Source organism: Trichosurus vulpecula, chromosome 7 (genome assembly GCF_011100635.1).
Source record: "Trichosurus vulpecula isolate mTriVul1 chromosome 7, mTriVul1.pri, whole genome shotgun sequence".
NCBI classification, from domain to species: domain Eukaryota; kingdom Metazoa; phylum Chordata; class Mammalia; order Diprotodontia; family Phalangeridae; genus Trichosurus; species Trichosurus vulpecula.
This window is the reverse complement of record NC_050579.1, coordinates 85,211,898-85,232,743: the sequence shown is the minus strand read 5'-3', so window position 1 is coordinate 85,232,743 and position 20,846 is coordinate 85,211,898. Positions and strand designations below refer to the sequence as shown.

At 42.0% G+C, this 20,846-nt stretch overlaps 1 protein-coding gene across 2 annotated transcripts in view; it reads right to left on the bottom strand.

Moving 5' to 3' along the window:
• FRMD1 (FERM domain containing 1) overlaps positions 1 to 20,846 on the bottom strand; it is a 62,206-nt gene that overhangs the window by 15,485 nt on the left and 25,875 nt on the right. For both annotated transcript variants that reach the window (XM_036767830.1, XM_036767831.1), the window contains exons 3-7: positions 20,370 to 20,460; positions 9,083 to 9,162; positions 8,040 to 8,116; positions 4,392 to 4,578; positions 2,819 to 2,974 (exon numbers count right to left, since the gene is read on the bottom strand). In XM_036767830.1, coding sequence (XP_036623725.1) covers positions 2,819 to 2,974; positions 4,392 to 4,578; positions 8,040 to 8,116; positions 9,083 to 9,162; positions 20,370 to 20,460 — 591 coding nt within the window. The remainder of the gene's footprint in view (positions 1 to 2,818; positions 2,975 to 4,391; positions 4,579 to 8,039; positions 8,117 to 9,082; positions 9,163 to 20,369; positions 20,461 to 20,846) is intronic.

The following is a 20,846-nucleotide window of genomic DNA, read 5'->3' as shown; positions in this document are numbered from 1 at the left end:
GTGTTATCTGTGATTAGCAAAGGTCATAACTACCTTTGCTAGACAAAATCCAGGTCTCTGCCAGACCTACGAAGCAAAACATCGCTTCCCACATTCCTTGGGCAGGGAGATTCACTTAGGAAGTTCTCCTAAAAAAAAAAAACTAAAAAAAGCATCCCTGTATCACAAGCTATTGCCACATCTGATGAGGCATTGCTATACTTGGAGGTCAACACGTGGATGGACTAAAGACAGAGGCTACAAACTGCTTAAAGAAATTGAAAGCAAAGCTCCATGTTTCATGGGAAAGTGAGCCCCTGCCATGGATCCGTTGGAGAAACATTATTTGGAAGTCTCAACACGATTGTAATAGAAACAATGGCATACACGGTAGTTGGGTCCTCAGGTTACACCACAAATGCCCATTTAATTCAGAGCATAGCTGAAGCATGGTGCCGGGTCAACAACACCTTTAACTGGATTTAGTGGAGTGTCTATGGAACAAAGCCTTAAACTCATAAGCAGCCCTCTTTTCTCCTTCCACTCCCAGTCCTATAAGAGAGCAGGACTCCTACAGAGGGAGACAGCAGAGTCCTTCTTAATCATTTACTCCTTATATATTTGGAACTGGAAATAATGAGTCTGGGGGAAATGGGGGGGGGAAGGGGAGGGGGAGACAGGGGGGAAGGGTAGGGGAGGTCCAGAATCCTACTACCTAACTGCTCTATTATAGGCTAGGGTATTTGCAGGAGAAATAAATGAAAGATGGTACTACCTGCCGAACAATTCTATCCGCTAACAGTTTTTGTGTCTGATGCTCATCTCTTTCTCTTTTGCAGCCCCTCTTTCCTCCCTTCCAGGGAAAAAGTTGTAGCCAGAGTCTGAGATGAAACCTGAGAATATGTGTAGATATACATGCCCTTGGTTCCCCCGTCCAACCAGCTTAGAGCTCAAGTGCTCATGCCCTCCAGCTTAATTCTGGTTGTTTGGGTCTCTTTCCCGGAGAGAGCCTAGGTACAATAGTACTGATCCCTGCTACTTGTGAGGAAAACAAATGGGCTTCTCCTCATAAGGCATAACATTGATTGTTACAGTACGAAGGGTACAACAAAGAAAGGGCCTTTGACCTTAAATTCTAGGCTAAGCTGAACTTACTGAACTCTACCTGTCCTAAGGAAAACCAGGCCAGGCTTCACTAAACCTATCCAACCTGTATATAGTCCACATGGGCAGATATTCAGAAGTTTATCCTAACAGGACCATCTAGCTGACACACCCTGCTCATGCCTTCACATAAGGACACAACCATTTTGATGCTCACTAACACAACTGCCACCATCTGGCCTGGGAATAGGCCAGGCCTGTGGGTTCAAACATCACAAAGGGCTCCATCTGGGCAGCCTCCCTAAGAAACAGGCCAGGCTCCACAAATCCACCCACAGGAAAAGCAAGAAGCAACAAGTTGAGACGGAGCCTCTTTCGTAAGTCTATAGGGTGCCTGTGGCTATTCACCCAACCAACATGCCCAGCTCTTCCAAACAGTAATTGCCAAGGCTGTAGCCTCTTAGAACTGATTACATCACCCAGCCTAATTTAAGGAGCATAAATACCACCACCCCCCAATCTGCTTTTATCACAGGCACGTTGATGGGAAGGACCTTGGCAGACAGGACTACCCAGGAAATGGAAGTGCATCAACAGGGCAACCAAAGGCTGGGATTAGATCACCCAAAAGCCACCCTGGGCTTGCCTTTGGGCTCCCTAAATACAGACTATACCAAAGCCTATTTCCTCCTCATGAGCCACGGACTCCTCACCTCTTGAAAGAACTCTTATAGTCAAATAAAGAGGAAAAGGCATTGGTGGAGATAAAGCACAGGGGTAGGGGGAAGGAGAAGCATGACAGATGAGCGGTTAAACTAACATTAGGCTTGAAGCCAGACGTGAAATTTATTTCCCCCAACCATCCCTCAGAGAACTTGATACCTTCCCCTCGTGAATGTTATCGGAGTAAAATGAGATGCGAATGGGGATTCAGGGAAATGAAGAAACAAGCTGTGGGTACCTTCTGGTCACTACTAGACAGACAGCTCTTGTCCCCCCGGGATTGATGGGATAGAAGAAAACTGCTTGGGATTGTCTACAGAATCAATAAAAACTCAGTAAGATTCAGAGTCTGTCCTAGATCCAAAGTCCTTAAAGTGTACAGGTCAAGATTTTCCTAGGTAGGTTCCTCCCTTACTGGTAAGAAATTAGTCTCTGTGGCCAGGAAAGTGCCTTCTCACGCATTCACTTAGTCCTTTTGTCTTCATGCTAACTCTGTCCCGGAACTCTATGTATCTCCCCACACGGCACTTTTAACTCCATTTAAGCCCATGGTAGGGTCTAAATCTTTGTTATAAAACTTTTTAAGAATCACAATGGAATTTTCCCATCGTTTTTTATGATTTTGCCAGGAGAACTCCAACCAAACCCTAGGTAACCTTGCTCATGACAGACAATGATTATTAAATTCTGTCACACTTCTGAGCCTTAGCTTCCTCACCTGTAAAATGGGGAGGTTGGACGAGTTAATTTCTACAGGACTACTTAAGATTTAGAAAGCACCTTTTCAGGTTTAGAAAGTACCCAAAGAGTACCTTATGCAGCATTTTAGACCCCCTCCCCAAGAAATGGGAAGACTTCACAACAGACATGAGCTAACAGCCCTATCCTTTGTATAAATACTGTTGCTTCCTGGTAGATGAGACACATTCAAAAAAAGGGTAATTCTCAGGGCTGAGCCCTGATTCACTTGCAGATGACAGATTAAAGATGCTCCTCCCGTGTTCTGCCCAACCTTTTGTAACTTGAAAAAATGAACAGGCACATCTTCCAGCAGACAGGACTCCTTGATGAACTTCAACACGGCCTCCTTGGCGGTCATCCCCTGCTGCTCTCGATGAATCTCTGGAGCGTGTTTTAGGATGTAGTCCCTCCCCCTCTTTGTGATAATCTACAGAAAGAATGCCAGGTCAGCAGCTCTCTTCTCTTCCCTGCCCACCCCACTTGACTTGTCTACTTCCATCCTTTCCTTTAAGGCCCAGGTCACAGGATTTAGCACTGAAAAGGACTTTTGAGATCACCTCAGCTACTTCTGACATTTTATTGATGAGAAATCCGATGCCCAAATTTGTGACTTACCCAAAATGACTAGGTGACACACACAAAGGTGGCTTACCCAAAAATGAATAGGCACTAAAAAGTAAAGTTGGAATCTGAATCCAGATCTTAGTAAAGATCTATTGATCTCTCTAGCCCACTACTTATTAGCTATGTCTATTTTTTATTTGCATTTTAAATTTTTATTATTTATTTTTAAACAGCTAGGTGGCTTCTGAATATGGCCTATTACCTTCGTGAGTTTCAGTTTTCAGGTTTGTGAAAGAGGGAGAATGGATTAAATGATCTCTAAAGTCTTTTCTAGCACTAACATTCTATGATTCCTGTCCCACCTTCCCTCCAGGAAGCCTCCGTTTGGTTTCTCATCCATATCACTTGTTACTGAGAATCAAGCATGCTACTTTCTACTGTCTGCCTGTCTCTTCTGTGCTTTCCCTAAACTAAAGAAGATAGGCATTGAGGACAGAGACAGGATCTTATAAAATGTGTTTGTATCAGCCTTACTCAGCTTCCAGTCAACCATGAGAGTCAGACACCACTGACTGACTGAAGTGACTTGTCTACTGGTATTGTCTGGAAGTGGCACAGTAGGGAGGAGAATCTGGGTTTCCTAACTATGAGCCTGGAACTCTTTCCATTAAACCATCTACAATGTCCTCCATTTATTTAAACCAAAGAAGAGGAGGGAAAAAAAGCATAAGGGTAAATGTTGAAAAATACAGGAATAAGGCATGTGTAGAGTTCACACAAACCTCATACCTTCATATATCATGAATTCTGTGAAAAAAGCATCATCCTGCTCCTAGGACAGCTGGAAGGGAGCTCAGAGACCACCTAGACCAACCTCCACATTCTTACAGATGAAGAAACAGAGGCCTGAACTTACAGTATTGGGTATGATTTGAACTCAGGTCCTCTAATAATAGTGCACTTTTAAAAACGGACAGAGCACCCAATTTAAAGGAAAAAAAAATAGGAAAACAATGAGGACATCTTAAATTTTTGTGAAGCTTAAGATATTTCATTGGTTTTCCAATATTTTGCCTTTGTCCTTAGCCTCTTCTCCTTATCCCCTTTGCACTTCCAAGCGGATGTAACCGTTTGTTACTCATTGTTCAAAGAGCAAAAGGTTAACAAAAGTGGAGTTATTGAGAGGGAAGCCACATGAGGAAATGTGGAAAGGGAATTTTATCCCCTCCTGGACAGCGGGCCTCACTAGACTACCTTATAAATATGGAGGAAAATCTCACCCACTGAGGGAAGTAGGAATGAGGTTCAAAATATTTCCCCACATGGGTGGTCTCTCTGTAGTTGCCCAAGTCTGCTTGCAGCCCATAAGCAGCCAACAGGAAATAGACTTCTTCCTTGTGGGTACATTGGGACCTCAGCACCTGCTCCTTGAGGTGGTGGTAGTACAGACGTCTTGCGACCTTGTCACTAGAACACAAGAGGAGAAAACACAAACAGCTGAGTGTGATGAAGCCCAAGTGCCAAGGCAGCCCCACAGCTGAGCCTGGGCCATAGTCCACCATGCGGTGGGCAGAGAGTACTCCAAAGGGCAGCTCCTGTCTGAACCAGCATAGCAGGAATCCAGGCCAGCTATGCCTGTGTGCACACACATGCATGCACATGCCCCCCCCACACACACACACGCACACACAGACACACATTTATATTTGTTTATATCATCTCAGTTACTAGAGGCTATTATCTCTTTGGGGACAGAGTCTGGATCACATTTACTGCTTCATCTCGAACTGGTTCAGTACAATGAGCATGGCAGACATTAAGACAGTGTGACGAAGTAGAAAGAGGGTTGGTTTTTAGAATGGGAAGGCCCTAGTCTGAATCCTGGCTATGCCATTTACTAACAGTGTGACACTGGGCGAGTCTTCTGGGACCCTGTACCTCCTGATAACACGAGGCTGGACTCAATGGCCCACGAGGTCCCTTCTGGTTCTAGATCTTTGATCCCAAGAACATCAGCCGTGTTGTCATTCCTACAACTGTAAGCACTTGTAATGAAAGACTGACTTTGGATTATTACAAATTGCATAATCATCATAATAAAATTACAACAACTGTAATAGCTCATGTTTATAACTTCCCTATCACCATCCTTCCAGTCACTCAGGTTTGCAGCTTCCCTCACCCTGGATATGCGGGCACGCCTGCCAATTCCAGTGGATTTGGCCTTCATTTCATCTCCAGATAGCCTTCCCTTTCTCTATTCACACGGCCAACACACTGATTCAGAGACTTGCCATCTCTCCCTGAGAGGCCTGCAAGGGCCTCCTAATTGATTTCCCTAACACAAGTCTTCTTTCTCTCTAATCTATCCTGCAGACGGTCACTCAAGTGATTTTTCTTAAGCACGGTTTGACGGACTGTGTCATGCTTCTGGCTCTGTGTTATCTCTAGAAGTGAATATAAACTCTTCTCTTGGCATTTAAAGCTTGTTCACAACTTGGCTCCAACCTATCTTTCCTTTATATAGGTTTACTTCCCTTTACTCCCCTTTGTACCCTGTTGAGTTCAGCCATTCCTCACACATGCCCTGGCATTTACTGTCTCCATTCTTCTGCACTGACCGTCCCCCACACTAAGGATGCTTTCTCTCCCCACTTCTGCATAGTTTCCTTTAAAATTTCGCTTAAATATTATCTCCATGAAGTCTTTCTCGGTCCCACATGTGCTCATGCCTCCTCTGACCCAATTACCTTGTATTTATTTTGTATATTTTGAGACTCAGCCAATACTGTTAATACTAACAACAAAAATTTAAATGTCCCCTTAAGGTTCTTGTCTGCAAAGGAGTAGACCTCGGATTCAGACTTGGACCTCTGGACTCTAAGCCCAGTGGTTTTTTGTTTTTTTTTTTTGCCTCCCCTTCCCCCCCCCCCCCCCCCCGGGGCCTGCAGAAAACATCCTTTAAGGAGAAGCCTGCAAACACTGGCATTTCCTAATGCCCTTTGGAATTTATTCACATGACCAGTTAGTTTCCTGTCCACCAGGTAAATCTTGGTTTTCTTTTAACCAAATGTCCACTCTACTCTCCCTAATCTTTAAGTCCTCCCTATCTAATAGCCACTTACTTGCTAACAATAAATAGGTTCTTCCCTATCCCTGAAAGAACCTTGGGACCTTATCATTCCCTCAAACTACCATCCTGTATCTCTCCTAGGTTTCTCCTTCCAAATTCCTAGGTGATAAGACAAAACAAAAACAAATTCCAAAATTATGTATACTCCTGGCCTCTACTTCTCAATCCCTTGAGTTCTGACTATATCACCAGCACCCAGCAGGAACCTAAAAAATGGGCATATTGACTGACTGGTTTAACCTCCAGTCTCCTGTAATTAATAGTACGTAGCTAAAGGGTGCCCATATAGGTCAGAATATGCTTTACAACTTTTGCCTCTTGAGGACCACCGTCACCGAACTTTAGGTTTGAGGGTGGGAATCACTGCTAAAGGTGGCAAGTGGGATGATTTTAACTAGCATTCCGGGTCAGCTGCCACCCGTCCCATTCCCTTCTTAGCTCTTGTGAGTCACTGCCCACTTAATGTGGGCAGAGTAGCCAATCTACTTCCCCAAACCACACTGGAAAGCCAAAAGTCTGGTGTATTCAAACTCAAAGTGCTTTAGGATAGCTTACTCCAAAATACCTTTCCTGATTTATTTCACACTAATTTATTAACTATGTCTATGTTCCAGACAAACTAGAAGAAGAGTTATTCCTCAACTTGTTCTGACCTTTGATAACTGGGTGCATTCATATTGGCCGTCCTTCCTTTGACCCACTAGAGCAGGCCTGCCCTTTCCCCCAGCTGAAAGTGGTCCTCCCTCTCCAATCTCCTCCTAAATTTGTGCCCTTCCTCTGCAGCTACCATATTAAAAATTAGGTCCTCTTTGAGAACACATCTTATCCCTTGCATTCAACTGCAAGCTCCATTAGGAGGGAGGCTTTACCTCGGTCCATTCCTGCACTCCTGGCAAAGGGGCTTAGCTCACGGCAGACAGCTGAGAAAAGTTTTGCTACACTCAATTGAGGGTACCCCCAAATCAGGCTAGTTTTCTGTATTTCCTCTGTCCCACCGTCATCTTGTCACACCAGAGGCAGAGGAGTCAGAACCACCATGGCTTCCTAGAGTGTTGCTGCTGTTGGTTTTAATGGTCCTCTTCTTGGTAAGAAAGGCTTCAGGTGGGCAGCTTCACCAGGATGGGAGAAAGGGAGTGGGCAGGGATGGTGGGTCTGGCTAGTTTTAAACTCACCAAAATGCTTCAAGCTTTCTGGTAATATTCACACAATGCCCTGGAGGATAGCACTAAAAAAGCCCTTTTGTTCCACTAGGAAGAAACAGCTAGAATGCTGCCCCTATTCCATGTGAATGGAACCCACTCAAATGTATAATCCCTTCAGGCTAAGCTTTCCCAAGCCTGAATCTCCACATGGGAGGAGCCAAAGGCAAATGTCTGTGGCTATGAGCAGCTATGCAGGGAACACACAGTGCTGCTTGGGAGGAAAAAAAAATCCTTTCTACCCAAAACCACTGAGTGGTTTTTTTTGTTTTAATTGAAATACAGATTGAGTTTACCCAGGTCTTGGGGCTTAGTCATGTATTAATCAAGCACCTTCAAATTCCAATTAAATGAAACTGAATGGCACCAAAAACCAGTAACCAAATGAAATATTTTCTCCTCTTCAGAGTAAATTCCAATATTAAAGATACATAAACAGCTTCTACTTCACCTTCATAGAATCCTAGCCTCTCACTCTTACTCTAAAGTCCTTTAAAAATGAATACATAAATGGGTATCATATTACTAGCTTCCTCAAAATAAAAAAAAAAAGTTAAAATAAACCAATAAGAATGAATATGTAAATAATTAAGTACCTTATAATTCTCCCATTTTCCACATAGTATTGCACTCTGAAAAAGGCAACAAAAGGCGGGTTGGACTTCTCATTTCCCTGTAAGGATGGTTATAGAAAAAAATATAAATAAATCACTGTGGACAGCAGAAACCCAACACTATACTCCCACCCTTTCCATTTTGTCAATTTGTTTTGTGCTCTTATACTTTGCCAAACTATTGTCTCAATTAGTTTCCTTCCTTTCTTCTAAACCTAAATTTAAGCCAATTTTTAAAAATTAGACAGATCTGTCTCTCTCTCTCTCACACACACACACACACACACACACACTTGCCCCATAAAATGATCATAAAAAGTTTTAAAAACCCATGGCAAACTGAATGACAAAAACTCAGATATGCCCTACACACACAGCAAGTTTATGAATACTTTCTGATTGCACATGAAGCTAGAACTACAGATGTGAATATGGCAGTAGAGCAGAAATTTAAGCAGTCAGGTGTTTTGGCTTAGTACAATGTGATGCTGCTGTTTGTTGTTCAGTCATTTGCAATCTTGTCTGATTCTTGTGACTCCTTTTGGGGTTTTCTTGGATGAAGAAACTGAGGCAGACAGGGTGAAGTGATTTTCCCAGGGTCACACAGCTAGTTAAGTGTCTGAGGCCAGATTTGAAGTCAGGGAGATGAATCTTCCCAGCCCCCAGGGCTGGCACTCTAGCCACTGAGCTCACACTGGCCAAAACTTAAACCCCTTGAGGAAGCAACTTTCTCAATGCTCGCCAGCTCCTAGTGGCTCCCCCAGAAATTACCCTGTATATAGTTCATATATTCTTGCTGGAATGGTTTTAGAATATAAACCCCTTGAAAGCAGGAATAGGTTTTTTTGTTGTTTTTGTTTGGTCTCTGTGTCCCTAATACCTAGGAAAGTACCTAGCACATACTTTGCGCTTAATAAATACTTAGTAGATGATTCTCCCAAAAAGACCTCCATCTCAAACCTTCTGCCAAACAGCCTTTCTGCTTGAACCTTTGGTTCCGGAAGTTCCGGTCACCTTGAACTTACTTTATATATCTCTTTCTTCCAGTCCTTCAGAAAGTATTTGCTGAGCTTTTGCTCTAGGTCCATGAATATGTATTCATTGTCTGCAAAGTTAACAAAAACAGTTGTCAGTGCTATCAAAGCATCTCCTGGTATACTGTGGCTGGTTGGGAACTTTAATTGTAGAGCTGAATAAGAAAATGTTTATTATAGAGTTGGTTAGAAGTCTAACTATCCACACTGGAAAAACAAAAAGAACAGGAAACATGTACTCCTCAAACTATGATATGCAGCTGAATAAGTGGCCCAGGAGGTAGCCTGCTCCCCCTACCTCACCCCCATACAGAACCATATATGCACAAAGCTTGAACAGACATTGAAGATAGACACTGAGCTAAGTTCAAGAGATCAGGATGGATGACATTTGGGAAAACCATGCAATGCCTTCAAATATCTTAAAGTGCTCAATACTCCATATTTATTTACACCAATATTCTCTTGCTGATGCCATCTGGCTTACCAGTTTTGAGAAGGCCACAACTTTGGTAGAAACAAATCTCCAGTAAGTAAAAGGATCAAATGACAAGGAACCTACTGGGTGTAAGCAGTATTAGACTTGCCCTTGGGAAACATTAAGATAAATACAATGGGAAATGGAGGTGAGCTGGTCGTATAACAAGGATGAGAGACAACAGCTGAAAAGTCTGGCTGGTACGGAGGGCTCAGGTACTATAGCTATGTCAGTAGAGGGAATGGTACAAAGAAGAAAATGTCACAGATCCAGTCTGCCAGGGGTGATGACCATAAGCTCTACCAAAACATCCCTTCAGCGGGGAAAGTGATGTTAATTGTTTCCAGTGTTTTAGACTTTTTAAAAAATTGGTTTTTAAGATTCAGATTAAAATATATACAAGGTAATTTCTGGGGGAGCTGCTAGGAGCTGGTCATATAATAGAAGAAAGATAAACTGAGTTTTGCCACTGACCACAATGTAGACTACTGACAAATCATCTGACCTCTCTGGGCCACAATTTCTCAAAAGGGGCGGACTCGATCATTTCAAAGTTCTCATCCAGTTCTAAAATTCTGATTCTTGACTTATGACTACAAAGTGACCCAATTCAAAATATCTACAAATGCTATGTAAGATGGCCCATTCATAACTAGACTAAATGGAATAACATGAACACAAAAGCCCTTGTATAATTTTAAGTTTTTCCTCACATTTCTTATACAGTACTTTAATTTTACAAAGGTGTATCCCTCTCAACCACCTTGCAAGACTGGTAGTTTATTATTATCCCTACTTTACAGATGAGGAAATGAGAGGGTAATTATGGATGGGAAGGGAAATCAAGTCTCCTAAATCCAGGTCACAAAATTTATGCCTGGTCTCAGATCAATGAGCCTAATATTGGAATAAATGGAGAAAGTACTTGGAGATAAAGTTGTTATCAAATGTGATGGTAGAACCCTAGCTTTATGGAAGCCAACGACAAAGGCTTGATAAATGGGCTGGTTAACTTAGTTCTAATTCAAGGCCATAGACTCTACAGCCAAGGGTCATGTAAATGCTGCTACCAACATGGTTGGTAATAGTTAGACAGAGAGCCTCATTGTCTACTGAAACAAAAGCTATTGGGGGATTCCCGGTACTTCCAGCAAAAAAAATACAAACTCTTTGGGGAGGTATTTAAAGGTCCCCAATGATCTGGTTGCAGCCAACCCTCCTAAGCTTATTAGTCAAGATCCTTCACAAATTCCAGCCAAATTAGTGTATTTATTTATTTAATTTGTTAAATGTGATATTCCATTCCAGGGGGCTGCCCTCAAGCCTTGAATTGCACTCCTGCCTCAGCTCTGCCTCTGAGGAGCCTCATCTTCCTTCAAGACTTAATTCCCCCTACATGAGTCCTTTCCTGATCACCTCCCTCCTCTGTTTTTAGGCCCCACTCCATCCCATATTTGCATGTATTTTTATATTTACTTATGTTGGTTTTCCCTTAAGCAAACATAAGCCCTTTGAGGACAAGAACTGTTTTTCTCTTATATCTCTAGCACCTAGCAGAGCATCTGGCGTGTGTGTGTGTGTGTGTGTGTGTGTGTGTGTCTCGCATTTTTACTCCTTCAAGTATCCCTCAAGCATATGTGTGTTTGTACACATGCACACACATACATCTATACATACACATACATGTATATATACATATGCACACACACAGAGATACATAACATATACACACACACACATATACATATAAGGTGTTATAAATGTTATCTAAACCACAGTGGGATCAGGCTCTAATAATGCACATTCCTTCTATCAGTAGGGGACCATTTACTGGGAGCTATCTTAGTAGCAAGTCTGACTGCTACCAATGCCCATTTTTTTCTGCCTCATTCTTTCAACAAAAGCAGGCACATGAGTATTGATTTCTTCTCTTCTCCGTTTCCATACTGTTTTTTCCCTATAGCCTCCACACCTCTTCTACTTTTTTTTTCCCTTTCTGCCTGAAGGATGTTAAAGGTCAAAAGACAGAAAGTTCATAAAAATTATTGATGAAATGCCATAGCTTCTAGGAGTGGGCCCAAGCCATCAGATCTCTATGACCTTGGGCAGGCCATTCTCTGGGCCTCAGTTCTCATCTATAATGCTAACGTTTCTTACGGCTCTGTGATTCTAAGTCACAGGAGAGGAAAGAAACTTGTAATTCAGTCAGTCACGAATGTTTTGAAGTTTGTTTTCCAACTTCTTCAGAAAGAATGCCCAAGAACAGTCTCAAGTCTCAGAAATAGGGAAGTGTCTATATTCTAATAATTAGCCCCGGGAAATCAAGCTGTGTTTTCCTAGTCCACTCCTTCCTTGTGAAAGAGGGCATGTACAGCAACAAGGCTTGAAAAAAGAAAAAAAAAAAGACTTGAATAGAGGGGCAGAAAGAGGCACCCTAAGAAGGCAGGCTTTCAAAGGCATCACAGAAGGAGTAAAAATGCAAATTCAACTCATTATCTGCAGATGTTTTTTTCTCCATTTTAGTGGAGAGTTGGGGGGAAAAAAAAACAAAACAAAACTGAGCCACCTAGAGGAACTCAAGTAGGGGCTGTGTGGGAAGACTCTCTCTAGTTTTAAGGCCTCTGCACAATCAGGCAGGACCAATTTCACTTAGTTGGTCAGAGAATGACCACATGCTTCTTTCACAATACATGCCATTGGCAACACAAGCTCTGACTTCCCCATTTTCAGTTCAGCTGCTGGGCAAGGAGCCTTCCTGCACCAATCCACCCACACCCACACCCATACACATGCCCCAAGCCTCTCAGGGGAGGAATGTAGCCCCACATTCCAGCTTTAATGAAATTAATATTATTGGAATGCCAGCCTGCTGTGAAATCCCTCGAGCCTATAAAAATAAAGAATCCCATTTCACCCCCTCAGGTATTTTTTGCTGAGATGCTCAGGGATTTCAGGTAGTTCCCTTACCTCAGGTGAATTCTGGATTCATTTTAATAAAAGGGATGTGGCACAAAGGTAAGTGGACTTAGTATTATTCCTAAAATCATAGAGAGCGTCTTGCTTCAAAAGCACAATGTATCTGTCAAAAGATCAGTCAAGGTAACCTATAAACTGAGTCAACTATCTGTGTTTCTCCAAAGCCCAAGAGGTAAAGTCAATGACCTCTAGGATCACTATTACCTAGCCCATGTTCCCATCCACCTCCACTGGCAGGTAAGCATCATGGTATCACACTGCCTACATCCACCATTAATTATAGCTGCTGGGCCAGTAGGGTCAACACCTGAAACGCTAAGCCATAGGCACTGGGGCATCTGGAACAACCAACACACGTGGCCGTTATGGCCTTGTCTTCAATTGCATGCTGAAAGCTGAGTGGACTCTACAAGGGTATGAGTGACTGGAAAGGATGAAGGATGGAAGACAAAGACTATGATGGAGAGCAGGACTGAGGGGAAGAAGAGGTGGCAGCTTGGTATGAATAAATGGAATTAAAAGACCTTCATCCAACCTTGGCAGTGACACTTATTGTAGGCCTCAGTCCGTCTCCTCACAACCATTCCACAGACCCACAGTAAAGGGATAAATGGGAAGGGGATGCAGATCTTTTATATTTAAGTGTTCTTAATTTTCTGGGGGTCACAGACTGCTCTGGAAGTCTGGTGAAGCCTACGGATTCCTCAGAAAGTTTTCAAATGCATAAAATAAAACACACAATACTGCAAAAGAAACCAATGCTATTTCAACAGTTATAAAAACATTTTTTTAAAAAGTTCACAGACTCCAAGTTAAGAACCCACTGCTATGGATGGAGGAACTGCATGGATAAAGCTTTAGTCTCAGAAATGAGAGATCATAGTAAGAAGGATGGATCTGGAGTCAGATGCCACTTACCTGGGTGATCTTAGACAACTCATTTAACCAATCTGTGACACAAAATGAGGGGATCAGACCAGATCTATGTTTCTATAACCTGGGTTTGAGTACTAGTTTTGACACGTATAGAAGCTAAGTCATTTCATGTCACAGCGACTCCAGTTTCCCTTGTGAAATGGGAACAATTTTTTCGATCCTTCCCTCATAGGACTGTTATTAAAAAGAAAAGGCACTTTAGAAAGCATAAAGCACTACACAAAAGAGTTACTGTCATAAATACGACCTCTGCCTTATATAGGATGATTGGTTTTATCCCTCAATCATTTGCTTTCCCAGGTTGCAGAAGGCCAGTTCAGAGTCACGATAACAGAAGTTTAGAACTAGGGATGACCTAGAGACCATCTAGTCTGATTCTAATCCCCTTGTGTTACAGATGAATCAAAAGTGATTTGGCAGAATCAAGTATACAGTGCAGGAAAGTACTTAAATCCCATACAGTGAAAGGATTTCAAGGGTTCTAAGATCTTGTCTCTCATTACTTTCTTCTCAAAAACTTGCTGATGACTGAAACAAACAAGGGATTCATTCCTTACTAGACAAATGGGAAAATCATTAAATCTCTATCTTCCTCAGTTTCCTCATCTGTAAAAGGGGGATGATAACAGCACCTACTTCCCAGAATTGCTATGAGGACAAAATGAGATAACAGGATTTTGTGAACCATAAAAAATGATATATAAACGCCTCCCTTTTTTTCTTTTTTTTTTGGAGGGGGGAGAGGGTAGGGTTAAGGGTTTATACCTCCTTGAAATGTAAATATCCCTTCTGAGAAAGGTATCGAAGGTATTTGCGGCTGCATATTAGTAGCAATAACTGAGAACTTATTCTTACATCAGAATTTGAGAAAGAAGAGGAAAAGGAAAAGAATACAGGAAGGGAAACAGATGTAAGGCAGGGGTAGCCCATCTTAGAAGATCAGGGACATGAAGGAGTAAAAAAATATCTTTCTGAAAGTCTCGCAAGTTTGCTTTAATTGATCTTATCTATCCCAAACACCTCATGCCATACAAAGGTGGTATCTTGTGGCCTTTGGCAATAGATAGTATCCCTGAAAATAGGAATTTTATTATTCTTTGGGAAGGCTACAGATTTCAGTCTAATCCTTGTTAAAAGTATTACGTAAATAATACCAAAATATTATGTAAATGTGATACTAGCTCAGTCACAAACTAATCGGTGTGATATGGGACAAAATATAATGTATTTTATATATATATAATATAATATTATATATATATAATATAATAGGAATATAATAGGTCTAATATTCCTTATATATAAAATAAGAACGTGGGACTAGGTGGCCCTCCTATTTGTAAAGCATAAAGCCTAAGATCTGTTCCAGTCCTGACATTTTATTTTTCTCTTTTTAAAAGATCGTTTAATCAAATCAATCAAATCCCTGTCTGCCAGGGAGCTGTATAATGAAGAGTTCTCCACTATTGTGTGCAAGGGACTGAGTATACAAAAATACAAAATCAAAAAGCATTAATGAGTGCCAGGGAGTTCACTATTTAAAGTTCGATACCTCTCATCTCCTGTTTTAAAACACTCTACCTAACTCATCCCAGTAAGGAGCCTGATGTCTTTCCCTCCTAAATTAAAGTCAACCAGCTAAAGTTGGTCTTCTGGCCTGTTGTACCTTAGTTTCTGTAGTGATAGGAAAGGTATTAGGAGCCAGGAAATCCAGCACATTCCATAGGTTCTCTTGGCTGATCTGGCCTCTTCCTTTGGAAGAAGAGAGGTAGTCCTAGACAAAGTGTAGGCGGATAGCCAGGCTGCTTTTCCTAAAGAGGAACAACCTGCTTTCCCTCATTGTTCATCGGGGCTCAGAGGGCTGGGAAGCACCACATGGAGTCTCACACGTCCTCGGTGTAAGAGGAGGTGGCATTAACTGACTGGCTGGCACTAATACGAAAATCCTCCCACCTGGGAACTTCCTTTGCAGAGCAAACACACCTTCTTTAAGAAAATATCAGCTGCTGATAAACCTAACAATCCCCCTTTGTGTGCTCTCCTGGCCTGACGCCCACCCCTCCAAATGCCGTCGGGTATGTTTGCCTGTTTTCAGGACTGAACAAAGTCAACAGCTACCTTTACAAAGGACATCACAGTCTGAAGCGATCCTTCCCCCCTTCCCTTCCCTACCATCCTATCTCCTTCTCAACTAAGGTTATCTTTGGAATGGCTGAGCCCCATCCCTGAAAAGCTCTTCCCTCCTCACCTCTGTCTCTTGAGAAGCTTTGGCTTCCTTACAAAGCAGCAAAAGTGTCATCTCCTACATGAAAACCTTCCTGATTTCCCCAGCTACTTTGCTCTCCCCTGAAAAATTAATCTTGTATCCATTTTGCATATTTTCAATATATGCCTACATATGTGTACACTTTCTCCCCCCTTTCTGCATAGCTGGGTATTGAGCCATGAAAGCTAAAACTCAAGCTGGATCTTGGTAGACTTTGGAGCTTATTCATTCAGACATATCTGGTTGGGTTTTTTGCTGCTTTTTTTGTTGTTCTCATAGCCCTTTTTAAACTAATTATATTAAGTGCAGATAGGTTCCCACTCTGGAAGGCCTGGAATATTTTGATTTTGCCTTTGAGCTCCGCATAGTCCCTGGGGCACAGAAAGCACTTGATAAATACCTGCTGATAGCCTGAAACGATCATCTGAAAAAATAGGGCACAATGGCCCTGGCAGAGTCAGCTATGTCATGCATGCCCAAGGGCCAAGTAATGAAACACTGACCATATAGGCTTGAAACCTAGTAGAATCCAATTAACCCAGGATAGGAGATTTAGTCTTGCCCCACTAGAACCGACTTTCCTCTCTCTGTCTGCCAGGAGCTAAAGAATGAAAAGTTCTCCATTATTGTGCGCAATGAACTGAGTATACAGAAACAAAACCAGTCCTGTGCCCCTGGATATAGGAATACAATATGCATACAGGTATAAAGCTAGGACAATGGATCAGGGAGAGACCATGAATTGGGGGAATCAGCGTGGACTTCCTAGAGGTTAAGCCTGAATTCCAAGGCATTATCCAACAGACTGGTTCCTTTCCATGGAGCTCAAAGATGGCTCTCCTCCACCACTCAGTGCTTCAACCTCATTCCATGTGCTCAAGAACCCATAAAGGATTTAGGATCCATCACCTCTTCCTATAAGATTCCAAAACATTTTAAGGCCGGGATTTCTCCTAGAAACGCTTTCTGAAAGTTGTGTTTTTTTTTTTTTCTAAAAAAGCACTTTTCTTACAACTACTCTGAGCTAGGTAGTATATTACCATTTTATTATCCCCATTTTACAGATGAAGGAACTGAGGTTCAGAGAAGTTCAATAACTTGCAAGCAGTCATACACCTAGGAAATGTCTACTCGGATGTTTTAAGTACAGAACCATTTCCACAACACGGATATGGATATGTATCTGTACCATGATACTGTAGGCTCCTTGAGAATATATCCTAGCATTCCCTTGGACTAGTTACTTAACTTCTCTGTGCCTCAGTTTCCTCTTCTGTATAACGAAGGCCTTGCACTAGATAAAACCACCAAGGTCCCTTCCAGATCTAAGTAAAAATCCTATGAACAAGGACATCATCTTGGATTTTTCAGTATTCTCCTCAGAATGGTGTATGGTGACTTGCATTAAGTGCTTAATAAATTTGATTAATTAATGTAGCTGCTCCATAACACAAATCTCTTGGCAATATAGCTATACTCATACATGCAGCCTGCATTCACTAAGACTCTATGGCCTGAAACACAAAGGTATATAGGATTTTTAAGTCTATTTCTGTTTTTTAAAATTTGTTTTTTAAGGCAAACACTGTACATTTTCAGGTCATCAAATGTCAAAAGAAAGTGGTGCCACCAGTTTGCATTCTATGACCTGTCAGAAGATGATGCAGCTTATTAGCTTTTTTCCCTCCCCTCTCCTCAAGAATTCATTTTTCCCAAATTCTTCACCACTCACAACGGCTTTGTGGTGAATGTCATCACTGAAAAGGTCAAAAACAAACTCCCCAGAGCAAACACCCCTTTGGTGAATTGTACACATATTAAAAAATCAAACTGGATAAAGACCCTGAAGGATTCTGTTTATCTAGAGAACAGGTACAACCTGAATGTGGCAACCTTTCTCCCCTCCTAATATGACTCAATTTCCATGAAGAGAAATGATCTTGAAGAACAAGGGCTAAACCCTTGGGCCATCTGCAACTGTTCACTTGCAGCTCATTACAGCAAAGCCTAGTGTCTTTGAAAGAACTTTCAGGTATTTCTTCATTTTTAGTGGCTGAGATTAGGATAAAAAAAAAGACCACCATAAAAACACACACATGGTTAATTTTTGATGGGAACTGCCCCTCACAGGCTACAGCGATTAGTCTATCCTTGTCGTTCCCTTTCAGGGGCCTTTCAGAAAGCCCACCCCAAGGGGGGCGGGGCCGCTACTGCTGTTGTCTCTAACAGATAGCCAAGTCAGGTCACAAATCAATAAAGTGAAGGGAAAATGGTGGGTGGCACAGCAGATTGATGGGCAATGAGATAAGGGAGAGGTAAGTTAATGGAAACAGGGAAAGGTGGAGAGAGACTGGGGATTTGTTGGGGAAAGTTCTGCCCTTAACATAATTAGCTTATAAAAGGGACCATGGAGCAAAACAACCCCAGATATCTCTTTGATCAGTAAGATTCCAAACTCTACCTAGAACCAGTATAGGTTTTAGCCTGCATGGTTCAATACCCAGCTATGCAGAAAGAGTGAGGCCATACATAAGTAACGCTGGAATAGGATTCACTAAATGAGTTACTTACCAAGATTTCTGTTTTGTTTTTTTTTACTGTATCCTCTCCCCATTATCATACCTTCAAATAGATTATACCCTTTACACTCTGAGAGAAACTAATAAAATTATAACTGAGAGAATAGCTTTCAGCTTCCTAAAGAATCATTCAGCAAAGAAGAGAAGGGAGGGTGTTAACAAGCACTGAATTTTTTTACACAAAAGCAAGACTTTAGAATGGGCTATCTTTTTTAACCTTAACAAGTTAAATGCCACTGGCTAAAGCAGCAGGTATGTCATTAGATGGCCCACCTAGAAAAGATGACCACTAATGATAGCCTAAAAACCAATGGAAATCCACCCAAAGATATGGCTCAAGAACAGATGATTAATTAATTTTGATCATTTTGCAGAGGGCCAAATAAAAAGGCCATATAGCTAGTTTGTGACGGAGACAGTCTTAGACTCCCTGTTTCATGCTCTTAATATTATAGCATGTTGAGGTTTTTCTGCTTACTGCCTTTCTCATACAACACAGGAAAACATCAGAGACAGGCAGGTTCAATACAAACTCACACATAGTGAGTGTTTTAAAATTTGCAAAGATCTTTCCTCACAATAACCCTGTGAGACAGAGAGAGTAAATATTCTTTTTGCCCATTTTACACAAAGAAATAGAGGCTGTGATAGGCTAAAAGATTCACCCATGATCATAGTGCATGTTGTATCTAAGGTGGGATTGGAACCCTGGTCTACTGAGTTCAAGTCCCAGGCTGTCTCCACAGTGCCACACCCTGTCAACACACTTACCTTCCTAATATTCAGAGATGTTTAAATGTGGCTGCTAGGAGAGTGAGCTCCCTTCCCTGGAAGACTTCAGGCAGAGGCCCAGATGATGGCATGTCCTGTTATAGTGGGTGGATACCTTTTAATAAGGGTTACACTAGATGGCCACCATTGAGGTCCCTTCAGCTCTTGAATTCTATGATTCTGAGTCTTCCATAAATATGTGGAAAACTGAATCTACTTTATATTAGACGCACAAGTTTCCTTCAAATAGTAAACTACAGAAGCATTTTTACCTCCACTGAGAACGACAAACAGCTCATCTTGCCTCTAAGAGTTGATCCTGGGTTCTCAAAGCCTCTGCCGGGGGAAGACAAGTAAGTCTTACCAAGCAGGAAAAACTACAAGCATGTACTTGTAGGGTCAATGGAGGACGAGCCGAGATGAGAAGTGAGGATCATGCCATGAAGGCTGAAGGCCAAATGATACATAATTTTGGTCCAGTAACCCTTAATGAGTTAGGACCTGACATGGTAGAATAAACAGCCACGTACCAATCGGTCAAAAGTGTTTACTATGTGCCAGTCACCATAGTAGGTGCTAGGATACAAATACAAAATAGAGACAGCACTTACTCTCATGGAATTTATATTCTATTTATGGAGGGAGCCACATATGAATGGATAAGTTAAGACAGGTTAGATACAAAAATCAATATAAAAAGTGATTACAGGGTAGGGCACTAAATACTAATGAATGGAGTTTCCATGTAGCAGGTGAGGATGGAGAACATCCCGGCCATGACAGATGCCATGCAAAGACACAAAGATGGAATTAGAATGCTGGAAGGGGAATAGTGAGTAAGTGGGCCTGTTCAGATGGAGAGTAAAATGCTTCAGAGGGAAGTCATCCTCAATCACACTGGTCTAGCATAGTTTCGTGACAGCCTTACAGGATGAGGGCTCAGAGAATCTTAGCACCTCTAAGAAGGGAATTCTTGCTCTTTGCTTTACTCAGAAGGAATGAGAATCAGAGGACGCACCCAGACAGCACAGACCTATCACCACAGTCATTCAAGGGTGGTGGCCAGAAGCAGGGACCCAGGAACACATTGATTGCATTGATTCTGCAGCTCAGGCACAGCCCTGAATGTACCCTCAGTGCTACAGACAGTAAGTACAGGACACCTGAGACAATGCAGGGCACGCACATAAAGGGCCTCGTGGGATCACAGCTGTACAAATGCTGGAGGGGGAGGAAGGGAGCCCCGCCTTTCACGCGTGTGTCAATACTTACTTCGAACAACACTCAGGCCAAAGAAGTGGGGTTCTTTGATGCTCAACAAGTCACACACCTGCTGGAAAAGCTCTCTTCCCGTGGCTTTTACCTACGTGAGGGAAAAAAAAAGGAGAAAAGCCCAGAATGAGAGGTCTGCGCATCACAGACCCTGCTTCCAAAGCATATCCCAAGAAAGAGAAAACCGGGATCAAGTTCTCATGTCAATACAGGCAAATCGACCACCTCAGAAGTGTGTCCTTCTCGTCCGCCAGCTTGTCCGTCTGTGGACGTGATTCTTTCATTGCAAGGTGAGAGGATAATACCTCTGATCTAGCATTTTGAAAATCCATACTGTTTTGTGTGCATTTTCTTTTCTGAACCTCCCAACTATCCTGCAGAGTTTTAAATATAATACCATGCCATATATACCAAAGTATATACATAATACACACAAACATTCTATAATACTGTTCTTTTATGGATTAGAAAACTGAG